The sequence below is a fragment of the Nomascus leucogenys genome, chromosome 8, assembly GCF_006542625.1.
Source record: "Nomascus leucogenys isolate Asia chromosome 8, Asia_NLE_v1, whole genome shotgun sequence".
Taxonomy (NCBI): domain Eukaryota; kingdom Metazoa; phylum Chordata; class Mammalia; order Primates; family Hylobatidae; genus Nomascus; species Nomascus leucogenys.
The window spans coordinates 88,758,371-88,772,216 of record NC_044388.1 but is presented as its reverse complement, the minus strand read 5'-3'; the positions used below and the strand labels follow the sequence as shown (position 1 = coordinate 88,772,216).

Below are 13,846 nucleotides of genomic sequence, written 5' to 3'. Positions count from 1 at the left end.
TGTGTGTATGTGTGTGTGCGGATGCGCAATCCGAGATGGTTGTTAAAGCTCGAAAGCGAGTTTAGCCTCTAGAGTCGCCCCTCCTCCGAGGCCCAGCCGAGGTGGACTCGCACCGTCACAAGACCGGCCAGGCGGTGGCAATGAAGAAAAAGCCAGTCTTGGTGCTAGGGACCCAGATGTTCTCCGTCCCGCCCCTGCCTGGCAGCCCCCCCCCTCCCCCGCCCCGGGCCACGCCCCACCCTGGCCCCGCCCCCAACAGTACCGCTTGCATCTCCCGTGAGCCTCTTCGACTGTCACTCTTTGGAAAAAAAGTGACGTCTGCACTGAGGTGGCCGCTAAAGTGCGAATCACGACGGGCGGTGGCCGTTGGGTCCCGGCGTGAGGCGGGGTTTCCGCTCCCTGGGGCTCACGTCAGTCAGGAGGCGGAAGCGCAGCGGGGGCGGGAAGGTTGTAGTGCCGCGAGTTGAGCTCTTCTTGCCTAAGTGGTCGCGCCCCCTTTAAGAGCAGTGATTGGAAGACGAAGCGATCCCGGTGTCCTAGGGTCCCAGGTAAGTACGACAGTCTGGCGGCACCGGGCAATAGAAAAGTGTGGCTCTGGTGATAATCTGTCGCCGCTGTCTTTGTTGCTACAGGCGGCGACCTCCCTTCCGACCTTGCCACCCAACATTTCTCGCTCCTACTTGCTTCCTTCGTCTGGTTCATAGCCCGGGCCCAGCCGGCTCTGCACACCCGCAGGCAGGGACCTTTCTGGCACGCCAGTTTACCCTGTCACAAGATGGCCCTGTTGTCCTCCAGTCCTAACCCCGCATTGCTCGCTCTGTGCTTCAGCCGCTGGAGACACCTAACGATTCATTTACTAAAAACCGGTGTCTGTTTTCTATCCCTTATGTCTTTCCCGGGCTCCCTAGACTAAGGCATGACTCTTTGCTCCCAATGAAATCAATTCTTTGCCTCCGGCACTGTGCCCACCTTTTAAAGAGCGGATTTGTTAAGCTTTTTTTTTTTTTAATAGTATGGTTGCTTGAATAAGACTTTATTTTCCCATCGGATTATATGTTCCTTGATAGCAGGAGTAGGGTCTTGCTCATTTTGGATCTCCCCAGGATTTAGTACGAAAGAACGAAGTTTGGAAACCAGCAGCCCAAATAATTCTTACTAGCTCTATGACCCTGGGTAAGGTTTCCTCATCTATAAAATGGTGATGAATAAATAAAGGAACTAATTTCGAGCATCTTACACAGTGTATGGTGCAGAGCAGGTACAGTACTCCTTTACCTTTTTTAGCTTTCAGTGTACACAGTAGTTTATGGGTATGTGTTTTAAACGAATGCAGAGACACCATAGATTAATGATTTTTCTTCCTAGCACCATGATTGTATTGACTCTATCAATTGGTTGATATATTTGGTAAACACAACCTAATGATGTTTATTAAAGACAGTAATGCTAAATGGTATGAACATCTGCAAGAATAAACAATGCCGTATTTAATTAAATGCTTGAGGCACTAGCAGAGTTATATTTGTGATTTCAGTCCGTGTACATTTCAAATGTATTTTTTTTTTTTTTTTTGAGACCAAGTCTCACTCTGTCGCCCAAGCTGGAGTGCAGTGGTGCGATCTCGGCTCACTGCAACCTCCGCCTCCCAGGTTCAAGTGATTCTCCTGTCTCGCCCTCCCGAGTAGCTGGGACTACAGGCGCGTGCCACCACACCCGGCTGATTTTTTTTTTTTTAATTTTATTTTTAGTAGAGACGGGGTTTCACCATGTTAGCCAGGATGGTCTCGATCTCTCCTGACCTCGTGATCCGCCCGCCTCGGCCTTCCAAAGTGCTGGGATTACAGGCGTGAGCCACCGCACCCAGCACAAATGTATCTTTCTGAAGAGATTGAGAAACAGCAAACATTTCATTGTAAGGAGGCTAGCTGTTCCTTTTAGTTTGTGATTAAAATATGGTGCATTGTATATGTGTGTACACATATTTTACAGGTGATTGTGAAGTGCTGACCAATTGCCACTGGACATACTTGAAACAAAATAGGAAAATGGCAGCAAACTCTTCAGGACAAGGTAATGACAGCAGGAATTTCTTTACTACGAACATTTTCCCCGTATAGTAAATGTATTTGAATAAGAGAAAATTTAGCATAGGGCAGTTACTGTAGCCAGAATTTAAAAAATGAATAGCAGGCTGGGAGCAGTGGCTCACACCTGTAATCCCAGTACTTTGGGAGGCCAAGGTGGGTGGACTGCTTGAGGTCAGGAACCCCGTCTCTACTAAAATACAAAAATTAGCTGGGCATGGTGGTGGGCGCCTCTAATCCCAGCTACTAGGGAGGCTGAGGCAGGAGAATTTCTTGAACCCAGGAGGCGGAGGTTGCAGTGAACCAAGATTGCACCACTGCACTCCAGCCTGGGCGACAGAGTGAGACTCCGTCTCAAAAAAAGAAAAAGAAAAAAAGAAGAACAGCAAAGTAAAACTCTAGATTTGAAATACACTCATGTGCTGAATAATGATGTTTAGGTCAATGACAGACTGCTTACGGGATGGTGGTCCCATAAGATTATAATGGAGCTGAACAATTTCAGTCGCCTAGTGACATCTTGATAATCCTGACCCTGTGTAGGCCTAGGCTAATGTGTGTGTTTGTGTCTTCATTTTTAACAAAGAAGTTTAAAAAGTAAAAAAAAAAAAATTAAAAATTTTAAAAATAGAAAACTTACGGAATAAAGATATAAAGAAAATACTTTTTTTTTTTGAAATGGAATTTCTCTCTTGTTGCCCAGGCTGGAGTGCAATGGCATGATCTTGGCTCACTGCAACCTCCACCTCCCGGGTTCAAGCAATCCTCCTGCCTGAACCTCCCGAGTAGCTGGGATTACAGGCACGCGCCACCACACTCGATTAATTTTGTATTTTTAGTAGAAACGGGGTTTCTCCATGTTGGTCAGGCTGGTCTGAAACTCCTGACCTCAGGTGATCCGCCTGCCTTGGCCTCCCAAAGTGCTGGGATTACAGGCATGAGCCACCGTGCCTGGCCCAGTGTTTTGTGTTTTAGGCTAAGCGTTATTACAAAAGTCAAAAAGTTAAAAAAATTTAAAAGTTTATAAAATAAAGTTACAGTAAGCTGGCCGGGCGCAGTGGCTCACACCTGTACTCCTAGCACTTTGGGAGGCCAAAGCGGGTGGATCACGAGGTCAGGAGATCGAGACCATCCTGGCTAACACAGTGAAACCCTGTCTCTACTAAAAATACAAAAAATTAGCCGGGCATGGTGGCAGGCGCCTGTAGTCTCAGCTACTCTGGAGGCTGAGGCAGGAGAATGGCATGAACCCGGGAGGCGGAGCTTGCAGTGAGCCGAGATCGCGCCACTGCACCCCAGCCTAAGGGACAGAGCAAGACTCCGTCTCAAAAAAAAAAAAAAAAAAAAAAAAATAAATAAATAAATAAATAAATAAAGTTACAGTAAGCTAAGGTTAATGTATTATTGAAGAAAGAAAAATTGAATAAATTTAGTGGAGCCTAAGTGTACAGTGTTTATAAGTATACAGTACTATACAGTAATGTCCTAGACTTTCACATTCACTCACAACTCACTCACTGATTCACCCAGAGCAGCTTCAGTCCTGAAAGCTGCATGCATGGTAAATGCCCTATACAAGTATACCATTTTTTGTCTTTTAAACCGTGTGTGTGTGTGTGTGTGTGTATATATATATATGTGTGTGTATTTTAAGATCTCAATTGGCTTTATTTGTGATTCTAGAATCAGGCAACACTCCATTTCATAAAATAGAATAAGTGTTCCCTAAACCATATTTTTACTGTACCTTTTCTATGTTTAGATACACAAATACTTAGCATTGTATTACAGTTGCCTACACTATTCAGTACAGTAACACGCTGTACACGTTTGTAGCCTTGGAGCAACAGACTGTTACCGTACAGCCTAGGTGTGTAGTAGGCTATACCATCTGTGTTTGTGTAAGTACACCCTGATGTTTGCATAACAGAAAATCACCTAACAATGAATTTCTCAGAATGTATCCCTGTTGTTAAGCAGCATATGATGGTAGATCTGACATTGGATCAGATATACAACATCCTTTATATTATTAATCTTATATTTTAATCTACATTAAGATTACTTACATTGAAATTGTATTCACATTATTCACGTTATGGCCTCTTCTGACATCTATGTTCGCTTGCTCTTTTACTTGAAATCAGAACCACTTTTAAAGAAGTTTTATTGTCATCACGCATTATCCGTGCCTTTATCTTCATTGCTGTAAAAACTTTTGTACACATTTCACCTGTGTTAAGATAGCTCCAAAACAAATCAAGTCAGACACATGTGCTGCTATCAAGGAGTTTTTATTTTAAAATGTTTATAAAAGTAAAATTTACTCTCTATAAAGTATTGAATCTCACTTGGCAAGTAGTTAACCACTTAACTACTTGAAGGACGCCTCTATTTCCATTCTGTATCAAGTCTGAATTCCTGTTTGACTCTATGTAGGTTTGACCCATCTTCATATTTTTAAATTATTCATCTCTGTTCTGATTTTTTTAATCTTAGTTTTATCTTAAACTTACGGACTCTTAAAGTGTATACTCATTTGGTCCAGCTTCTTTCATTGACCGTACTGTCTGTGAGATTCATCCATATTGTGCATGGATCAGTAGTTCATTCCTTGTTATTGTGGAGTAGTATTCCATGGTATGATTATATCACATTCTGTTTATTCATTCTTCTGTTTGTGAGCTTTGGTGTTGTCTCAGTTTTGGCTGTTGTGAATAAAGCTGCTATGAGCATTTATAAGTCTTTTTTGCAGGTACTTTTTTTTTTCTTGAGATGGAGTTTTGCTCTTGTTGCCCAAGCTGGAGTGCAATAGCATGATCTCAGCTCACTGCAACCTCCGCCTCCTGGGTTCAAGCGATTCTCCTGCCTCAGCCTCCCGAGTAGATGGGATTACAGGCGTGTGCCACTGTGCCTGGCTAATTTTTTGTAGAAACGGGGTTTCACCATGTTAGCCAGGCTGGTCTCGAACTCCTGACCTCAGGTGATCCACCCGCCTTGGCCTCCCAAAGTGCTGGGATTACAGGCATGAGCCACTGTGCCTGGCCTCAGATACCTTTTTTTTAAGAGACAGGGTCTTGTTCTGTTGCTCAGGCTGGGCTCTGAGGTGGATGATAGCTCGCTGCAGCCTCAAACTCCTGGGCTCAAGTGATCCTCCCACCTCTCCCTTCCAAAGTGCTGGGACTGCATGCATGCATCACCATGCCTGGCTAATTTTTTTATTTTTTGTAGAGAGAGGATCTTGCTTTGTCGGCTGGGCTGGGCTGGTCTTGAACTCCTGGCCTCAGGAAATCCTCCCACCTCAGCCTCCCAAAATGTTGGGATTACAGGCATGAGCCACCATGCTGGGCCACTTGTACCATTTTATTATTTTAGTATATGTGCTGCTGAAGTGAGCTCTCTTTGTACTGTTTTATATTCTCTCCAGCAATATGTGAATATTCTGGTTGATTCACATTTACTGTTGTCAGTCGTTAATTTTAGCCATTCTAGAATGTATGAAGTGTATTCTCATTGTAGTATTAAAATGCATTTCCTTGATGACAAATGCTGAGCACTTTCTTTGTATTTATTGGCCATTGTAAATCTTCCTTTATGAAGTATTTGTTCAAATCTTTTACTCATTTTTTAAAAATTGGGTTATTTCTTTTATTAGCAAGTTCTTTTGTTTTCACTTTTCGGTCTGGATACAAGTCCTTTGTCAGATATGTTTTGCACGTATTTCCTCCCAGTCTCGCTTGCCTTTTTGTTTTCTTAATGGTGTTGTTCTTACCCTGTATGTAATGTGTTATTTTTCTCTGGCTGCTTTTAGGATTTTCTCTTTGTATTTCAGTGGTCTGACTATGGTATGCCTAGAGGTGGTTTTCTTGTTTGGGGTTTGTTGAGCTTTTTAGATCTGTAGGTTGATGGCTTTCACTAAATTTGGCATGTTTCCATCCATTATTCAAATACTCCAAGGCTCTGCTTATTTTTCCGCAATATTTTTTTCTGTTTTTCAGATTGGATAATTTCTAATGCTCTAACTTAAATAACTTCTGCCATCTCCAATCTGCTGTTAATTCAATCCAGTGAACATTTTGTTTCAATTTACTTTTTAGATCTAGAATTTCCACTTGGTCCTTTTCCATAGTTATATTTCTTTGCTAAAATACCCCTTTTATTTATTGTGTCCTTTTCCCTTAAGTCCTTGAACATATTTATAATGGTTGATTTTAAATCCTTGACTGCTAATTATATCATTGGGGTTATCTCGGAGTTGGTTTTTCTTGACAGCATTTTGGTGCATATGCGTCACGTTTTCCTTTTTCTTCCTATAACTCGTGATTTGTTATTGGGTAATGGACATTGTGGGAACTCTGGATTCTGTTATATTCTTCTGAAATGTGATTTTTGTTCTAGCAGACAGCTTGACTCAACTCATACTCAACTCCAAACTCTTGTCTCTCCTGTGTTGGGCAGCAGCTGAAATCCTGCAGTGTTTTTCAGCTTCCACCTGCTGCTTTATTGATGGGTTGCCTGGGATCTCCCCTGGATATGTGTAGTTCAGCAATGCATGAATTGGGCTTTATTCCTTCTGCCTTTCCCTCAAGCCTTGCCCCTAATATTTTGGCTACTTTGTCAGCCCTAAACTTGAGTTCTCCTCTGACACTCAAGCTAGTAAGGTGAGGCTAACCAAGCTGTTAGTGGATTGGGGAGTGCTTCAGGCAAAAGGCCACAAGTTCCCAAATCTCACCAGTTGCAGTTTCTGCCTGATACTGGTCAGACTCCAGTGCCTTTAAATAGTGAATTTTTAATATTTTAGTGTTATGTTTGTGGCAGGATTAGACCAACCAGACTAGTCTGCCAGTACTGGAAATTGAAAGCTTCCTGATTCTGTTTTAGTTTATTAGTTATATTTAGGACAAACTAAAGGTTACACAAATTTTGTAGAATTATTGTATTGTAAAAAGCAAGTTGTGGTGACAGCTTTTCCAGCTGTAACCAGCTAATACCATTCTGTTCTTCTCTCACATAGCCATGTGTGATTTGTGTGCTCTGTGGACTAATCATAGGTCCACATTCCCTTGTGGTTGTTGACCTCTTTATTTTTCCATTAAATTATAAGGGCCCATATTAAAAATAACTTAATTTGAGCTCAAATGAAAACTAAGAGAAGTCTATTTTGGAAAGATAATACGCTGCTAAAAACCACACAATGCACTGCAAATGAAAATGAATTTTAAATTATCCCACTATTAGCACAAATAATTGAGATTTACAATATGCTGGTTACTTTTTTTGTAGTTGTAGTAAAAACGCAATCATTTTTAGTATTGCCTTTGACTGACCCATAGTCAGATCCACTATGAAACATCCCCTAATCTAAATAGAAATGAATTTAGATTAGCCCTTTGGCTTCCATTGCTCCTTTGTCAGGGATTTTTGTTGATGTCATGGAACTGCTGCTACTAGGAACCAGCAGAGGGAGTCCGCATCATGTTCTAGAGACTCCCGGACTCCAGTGAAATTTAAAAATTCTTATTTATTCAGATCTATTGTATTTTTCTCTCTCTAATTTTTTTTTAAGAGGCAGGGTCTCGCTCTGTTGCCCAGGCTGAAGAGCAGTGGTGTGATTGTAGCTCCGTGCAGCCTCCAACTCCTGAGCTCAGCATCCCAAGTAGCTGAGACTATAGGCACATGCTACCACGCCTGGCTAATTTTTTTTCTTTTTTCCTATAGAAACAGGGTCTCGCTTAGTTGCCCAGGCTGGTCTTGAACTCCTGTTCTCAAGCAGTTCTCTCACTTTGGCTTCCCAAAGCATTGGAATTACAAGTGTGAGCCACCATGCCCAGCTGTATTTTACTTTCTGTAGTAAATCATTTCTGTACTGTTTGTATGTATAAGAATTACTTAATATGGATATTAATATCAAGGGCCTTAATTATCTTAAAATGATAACTGAAAGAACCATGATTAAAAAAAATCTTTGTGTGTTGTAATTTATTAATGTAAATAAATAGATTTTACTTATTATGTCTGGTGTAGAGAACAATTCCATTGTATCAGGGACTAAGCCCTCTTTCAGATCTAGCAGTCTTTCATGCCATCATAGTAATCAGGACTGCTAAATTTCATATGCCCTTGACAGTCACTGCAGTCCCATGTTCTTCATACTGTCCAATGTAGTGTGGAACATTTGGTAGGCTTTCAATCATGAGAATTTTAGTATGCAGAGGCAGATTGTCAACCTGGGGTTTGGACAAGGTACCAAAAGCAGCAGAGAGTCCTTCATTATTGGTAAATGTCAAGGTCCTATGATGATGTGATGACATTGGATTGGTTCAGGCTGATTTCAGAGAGACCTGGTGAAATACTGAGTAAGGAATATGAATTCTTTTGTTTGATTTTTTCAATTTTACAGAGAGCTGAAAATGCTTATAGTAGTAACCATAAGATCTGCAGATCAGGTAGTAGGAACTATTGATTTTGGGCCAGTCCTGGTGCTCTCAGCTGTGATTTCAGCATGCTGCATAGGAGTGGAATGGCAAGGCTCCTGGGAAGTGTCTTGTTTGATCTCAGACCCAAGTACAAGTCTTCACCTAAACCATATATGGTCCAGAAGGAAAGCAAGTTTATTCTTCAGGTTTATACTAAAGTATGCCACCTGTCAATTATGAGTTTATCTCAGTGATGCATAAAAAGCATCTGAAAATTCTTGTATTTGTACCTTTTTAAAGATGAGAGTACGGATGCAAAGACACAATTTGGAGTAGGTTTCTTAAGGCTAAATTTCTTTTTGTTGCATTTTAATTGCAACAGCAAAGAGAATAAATTAGATTTCTGATGCCAGGCTTGACCTGTAGGCTCCAGATTGAAATTATCACTGGGAAGAATATTATGTAAAGTAATCTGAGACTGTTTGTATAGTTAGGAGAGAGTATGGGATCCACACATGCACTCAGACTGGCCTGGGAGTTCTGAAATGTGAATGTAATTAGAAAGCTGCATGCCAATTAGTTGTGGCCTATCTAATGAAAAACTGTTCACTGACAGAGAATTGTCAATGTGGGATGACAGGAATCTAGTGATGTTAACCTGATGACTAGGGAGAAAGAATGCTAGATAATAATAACAATAATAGCATATATTTATTAAGCAACTACCATGTGGCAGGCAGTGTTCTAGGTCTTTTACTTATATTTTTCTGTATTTCCTGTAACCACCCTTTAAAGTGTTACTGTTATCCCCTTTGGTCCTGAGGCATGGTGAGGTAATTTTCCTAATATTCAATAGTAAGTGGTAGTGCTGAGATGAGAACCCAAGTTGATTCCATGTCCCAAGTTCCTTATTCATTCTGTTTTCCCATACTGCCCTTCAGTAGGGGGAATTACAACATTCTGATGATAGATCTGATAGGAAACCACTGGGCGCTCGAGACAAGGGGCAAAAGACCTCTTCTTGATCTTTATTGGGATTAATCTAATCGTCTACATTGGTTATTAAGCAGAAAATCCTTTAAATGAAAAGGGCCTGTGAGTTTATATGTGAGAAGAAAAGAAAAATGAGTGGGGAAGAAAGGTTGATTCAAGCAGAAGATACGTCATCATCTTACAAACCTCAATGGGTAGAAAAAGTGGCAGTAGTTTTAAAGGAGTAAGTCCTTAGGTCTAGGTGAAAAAGAACATGAACACAGATCACCTGAGCAGACATTAGGGCTTGATTCCTTTTCTTTGTTACGTATTTTTGGTAAACCCTGAAAGGTGGCTAATGATTGAGTAATTTTTTAATCTTGCAAGATATAGGAAACGTTCATCATTAACTAGATTTAGGACAGAGCAAGAAAATGGATTCTTTCCTATAATCCGTTTAGAGACCCTGTCTTTGAAAAAAAAAAAAAGTTAATAAAAAAAATTAGCTGGGCATGGGGCTGAGGTGGGAGGATCGCTTGAGTATGGGAGGTTGAGGCTGCTCTGAGCCCTGATCATGCCACTGCACTCTATCCTGCACAACAGAGTGAGACCCTGTCTCAAAAAAAATAAAGAAAATAAATGCAGCCCTGGCAACATCTTGATTTTAGCCCAGTGAGACCTCTGACCTATAGATCCGTAAGACAATAGATTTGTGTCGTTTTAAGCCACGAATTTTGGGTAATTTGTTACAGCAGCCATAGAAAACTAATGCATATTTAACTGCAAGAACCAAAAAAATATAGGAGCCCTCCATGACACCTTCTTCCTCATTCCTTCATATTGAATCCATCACTCTCCTCCTGATTTAACTTCCTAAATAGCTGTTGGATCCGTTTGTATCTCTGCATTTCCATCCACTAATAACTTAATATCTCTAGCTCTTTCTACTGTGATAGTTTCCTGACTATTTTCTCTTGTCTATTCTCAACATTGCAGTTAGAGTGATCTTTTTAAAGGGGGAAAAGTTATTTTGTTCCTCACCCCTACTTTTATGCCTTAGATCTTTCAGTTCAAGCATCACTTCCTTTGAAAGCCTTCTCTGACACTGCTCCCCCCACTTTCACGCTAGGTCAAGTTTATTTAGCATTCATTCCTACAATAATGATTGTTATAAATGCTCATCAAATGGTTTCTTTATTTCAGACTACTCATGTTAGATTTTAATTACACATTCATTCATGTGATTATTTGATTGATCTCTATTTTCACTGGACAGTTTGAAAACCATGAGAGCTAGAATCATGTCAAGTTTTGCCTTATCACTGCCTCCTTAGAACCTAACTTTGTGCCTGTATGTGATAGCATGAAAGACTGCTAGATCTGAAAGAGGGCTTAGTCCCCAACACAATAAATATTTGTTCAATCAATAACTGAAAACATGTTAAACACGTTAATAGTGCCACAGTGACGTTCCTCTAGTACTAAACTATAGGAATAAACCTATAAACATAGGTGTCTCAACTATGGTACTTTAATGTACTATATAGTTGTGAAGAGTATATAGCTTGTAGGATAACCACTCGACAGGATTTAAGTAATCTTTTAAAAATTATTGTTATGAAAGTGTAGTAGATTGTCCATAACTGTATAATCAAAATAATTTTAGCTTTAGATTTTTTTTTACAATAAGAAGAATTTCAGTTAGTCTTTAAGTGTGATAGAGCTGTTAAACGAAAATGAGTATCAGCTCTTAGATTTTAAATGCAATATGATGTAATGCTAGTTACTTGAGAATGTTTTCAGTGACAAAGAAATGTGCGGGAGGAAAAAAAAGAAATGTGTGGGAGTCAAAATGTTTCTATGAATGAATGAGAAAATGAGAACATACGTGATTATGAATGGAGATAGTGTTATAGTTCCAAAAGTGGAAATGTTTTTTCAAACAAAAACCAGGCAACAGAACGAGACCCTGTCTCTTAAAAAAAAAAAGTTTGAAACAGATTTTTTGTTTTTTAAAAAGGTTAGTTATAAAAGGATATTAAACATGGCTTGGTTAAAAAAAAAAAAAAAAAGAGGCCAGGCACAGTGGCTCACGCCTGTAATCCCAGCACTTTGGGAGGCCGAAGGGGGCGGATCACCTGAGGTCGGGAGTTCGAGACCGGCCTGACCAACATGGAGAAACCCCATCTCTACTAAAAATACAAAATTAGCCAGGCATGGTGGCTAATGCGTAATCATGGTGGCATGATGACGCATGCCTGTAATCCCAGCTACTCCAGAGGCTGAGGCAGGAGAATCGCTTGAACCTGGGAGGCAGAGGTTGTGGTGAGCCGAGATCACGCCATTGCACTCCAGCCTGGGCGACATGAGTGAAACTCCGTCTCAAAAAAAAAAAAATAAATAAATAAAAGAAAAATAAATAAATAGTTTCTGCCAGGTTTGGTGGTTCACACCTGTAATCCCGGTACTTTGGGAGGCTGAGGTGGAAGGATCACTTGAGGCCATCAAGACCAGCCTGGGCAACACAGCAAGAACCCTGTATCTATACTATTTTTAAAAATTAAAGTAATAGTTCTTACCATACATGAAATAACATATTAAACATCTTTGTGCTTCTGAGACTGAAAAGAGATGCATTGAATTATATCAGGAGACTATATGGGTTAAAAAGAAACCCTCATGTAGTGAGTATAACATTGTTAAAAGTTATATCTTGATGCCCTAGTTAGAGAAAGTTTGAACCCTGAAATTAAGAGAATCTTACCATAGAAAATTATGGGCTGGGTGTGGTGGCTCATGCCTGTAATTCCACTACTGTGGGAGTCTGAGGCAGGAGGATTGCTTGAGGCCAGGAGTTTAAGATGAGCCTGGGCAACATAGTGAGGTCCTGTCTCTACACAAAATTGAAAAAAAAATTAGCCAGGTGTGCTAGTGCACACCTATAGTCTTAACTGCTTTGGAGGCTGAGGCAGGAGGATCACTTGAGCCCAGGAATTTGAGGCTTCAGTGAGCTCTATTTTTAGTTTTTTGAGGACCTCCAAACTGTTCTCCATAGTGGTTGTGCTAATTTACATTCCCACTAACAGTGTACAAGGGTTCCCTTTTGTCCACGTCCTTGCCAATGTTTGTTACTGCCTGACATTTGGATAAAAGCCATTTTGACTGAGGTGAGATGATATCTCACTGTAGTTTTGATTTGCATTTCTCTGATGATCAATGGAGTTGAGCACTTTTCATATTGCATTATTTCTTGAACAAGTCTCTATCTCACTGCCCGTCTCTGATCCTGGATTAACTTTTCCCTGCGGCAGGTCTCTTCTACCCTGTAATCTATTCTCTGTTACCACCAGAGGGTGTTCGTCACCGTGCCAAGACTGATCTCTGCCTCTTCCTTTTCTAAATACTCTCAGTAGCTCCCCATTGCCTATTTGATCAAGCTAAGAATCTACATGTAATACAAGGTCCCTAAATATCTGGCTCCTTCTTAACCTTCCCAGCTGCTTCTTTCACTGCTTTTTCCACACATAATTTGGGCTAGAGTCACTTGTATTTATTTGCCAATTCCCAAGCATTCCATTCCATTTCATTCTTTAATGTCTGAAGATATTTGGGGCATGGAGAAAAATACTCATCACTGCTCATAATTTAATACTCAGTTTAGTAAATCTACTAATCTAATACACTAAAGTTCTAAAATAAAATTTTTTTAAACATTTAGGCTGGGTGTGGTGGCTTATGCGTGTAATTCCAGCACTTTGGGAGGCCAAAGTGGGAGAATCACTTGAGCCCAGGAGTTTGAGACCAGCATGGGCAACACAGGGGGACCCCATTTGTACAAAAACTTTTAAAAATTAGCCAGGTGTGGTGGCACATGCCTGTGGTCCCAGCTACTTGGGAGGCTGAAGTGGGAGGATGCCTTGAGCCGGGGAGGTCAAGGCTGCAGTGAGCCTTGATTATGCCACCTGCACTCCAGCCTGGGCAACACAGCGAGACCTTGTCTCAAAAAAAAATTTTTTTTAAACATTTAGACATTGTTTATAAGCTTATTTAGTTAAATTATGTTTAATAACAGTTTGTTACAATTATAATTAATTATACTGTCTGTTAAACTTCACTTTATATAGTGGTCAAAAATTTACTTAAAATTAAATGTATTTTAAAATATTAACCTGTTGGTTTAATTTATTCATTCTATACTTTTTTTTTTTGAGACAGGGTCTCGCTTTGTTACCCAGGGTGGAATGCAATGGCACAGTCATGGCTCACTGCAGCTTTGACCTCCCAGGTTCAAGCCATCCTCCTGCCTAAGCCTCCTGAGTAGCTGGGATCACAAGTGTGCACCACCACATCCAGCTAATTTTTCTTATTTTTAGT

General features: G+C 40.5%; 1 protein-coding gene across 3 annotated transcripts in view; it reads left to right on the top strand.

Moving 5' to 3' along the window:
- The first annotated feature begins 299 nt into the window (after positions 1-299).
- The window catches only part of INIP (INTS3 and NABP interacting protein), a 34,438-nt gene continuing 20,891 nt past the window's right edge, over positions 300-13,846 (top strand). Inside the window, exons 1-2 of one of the 3 annotated variants that reach the window (XM_003264006.4) lie at positions 300-548; positions 1,990-2,070. In XM_003264006.4, coding sequence (XP_003264054.1) covers positions 2,046-2,070 — 25 coding nt within the window. In that variant the 5' untranslated portion in view covers positions 300-548; positions 1,990-2,045. The remainder of the gene's footprint in view (positions 549-1,989; positions 2,071-13,846) is intronic. The other 2 variants (XM_030817631.1, XM_030817632.1) reach the window with 2 other exon arrangements.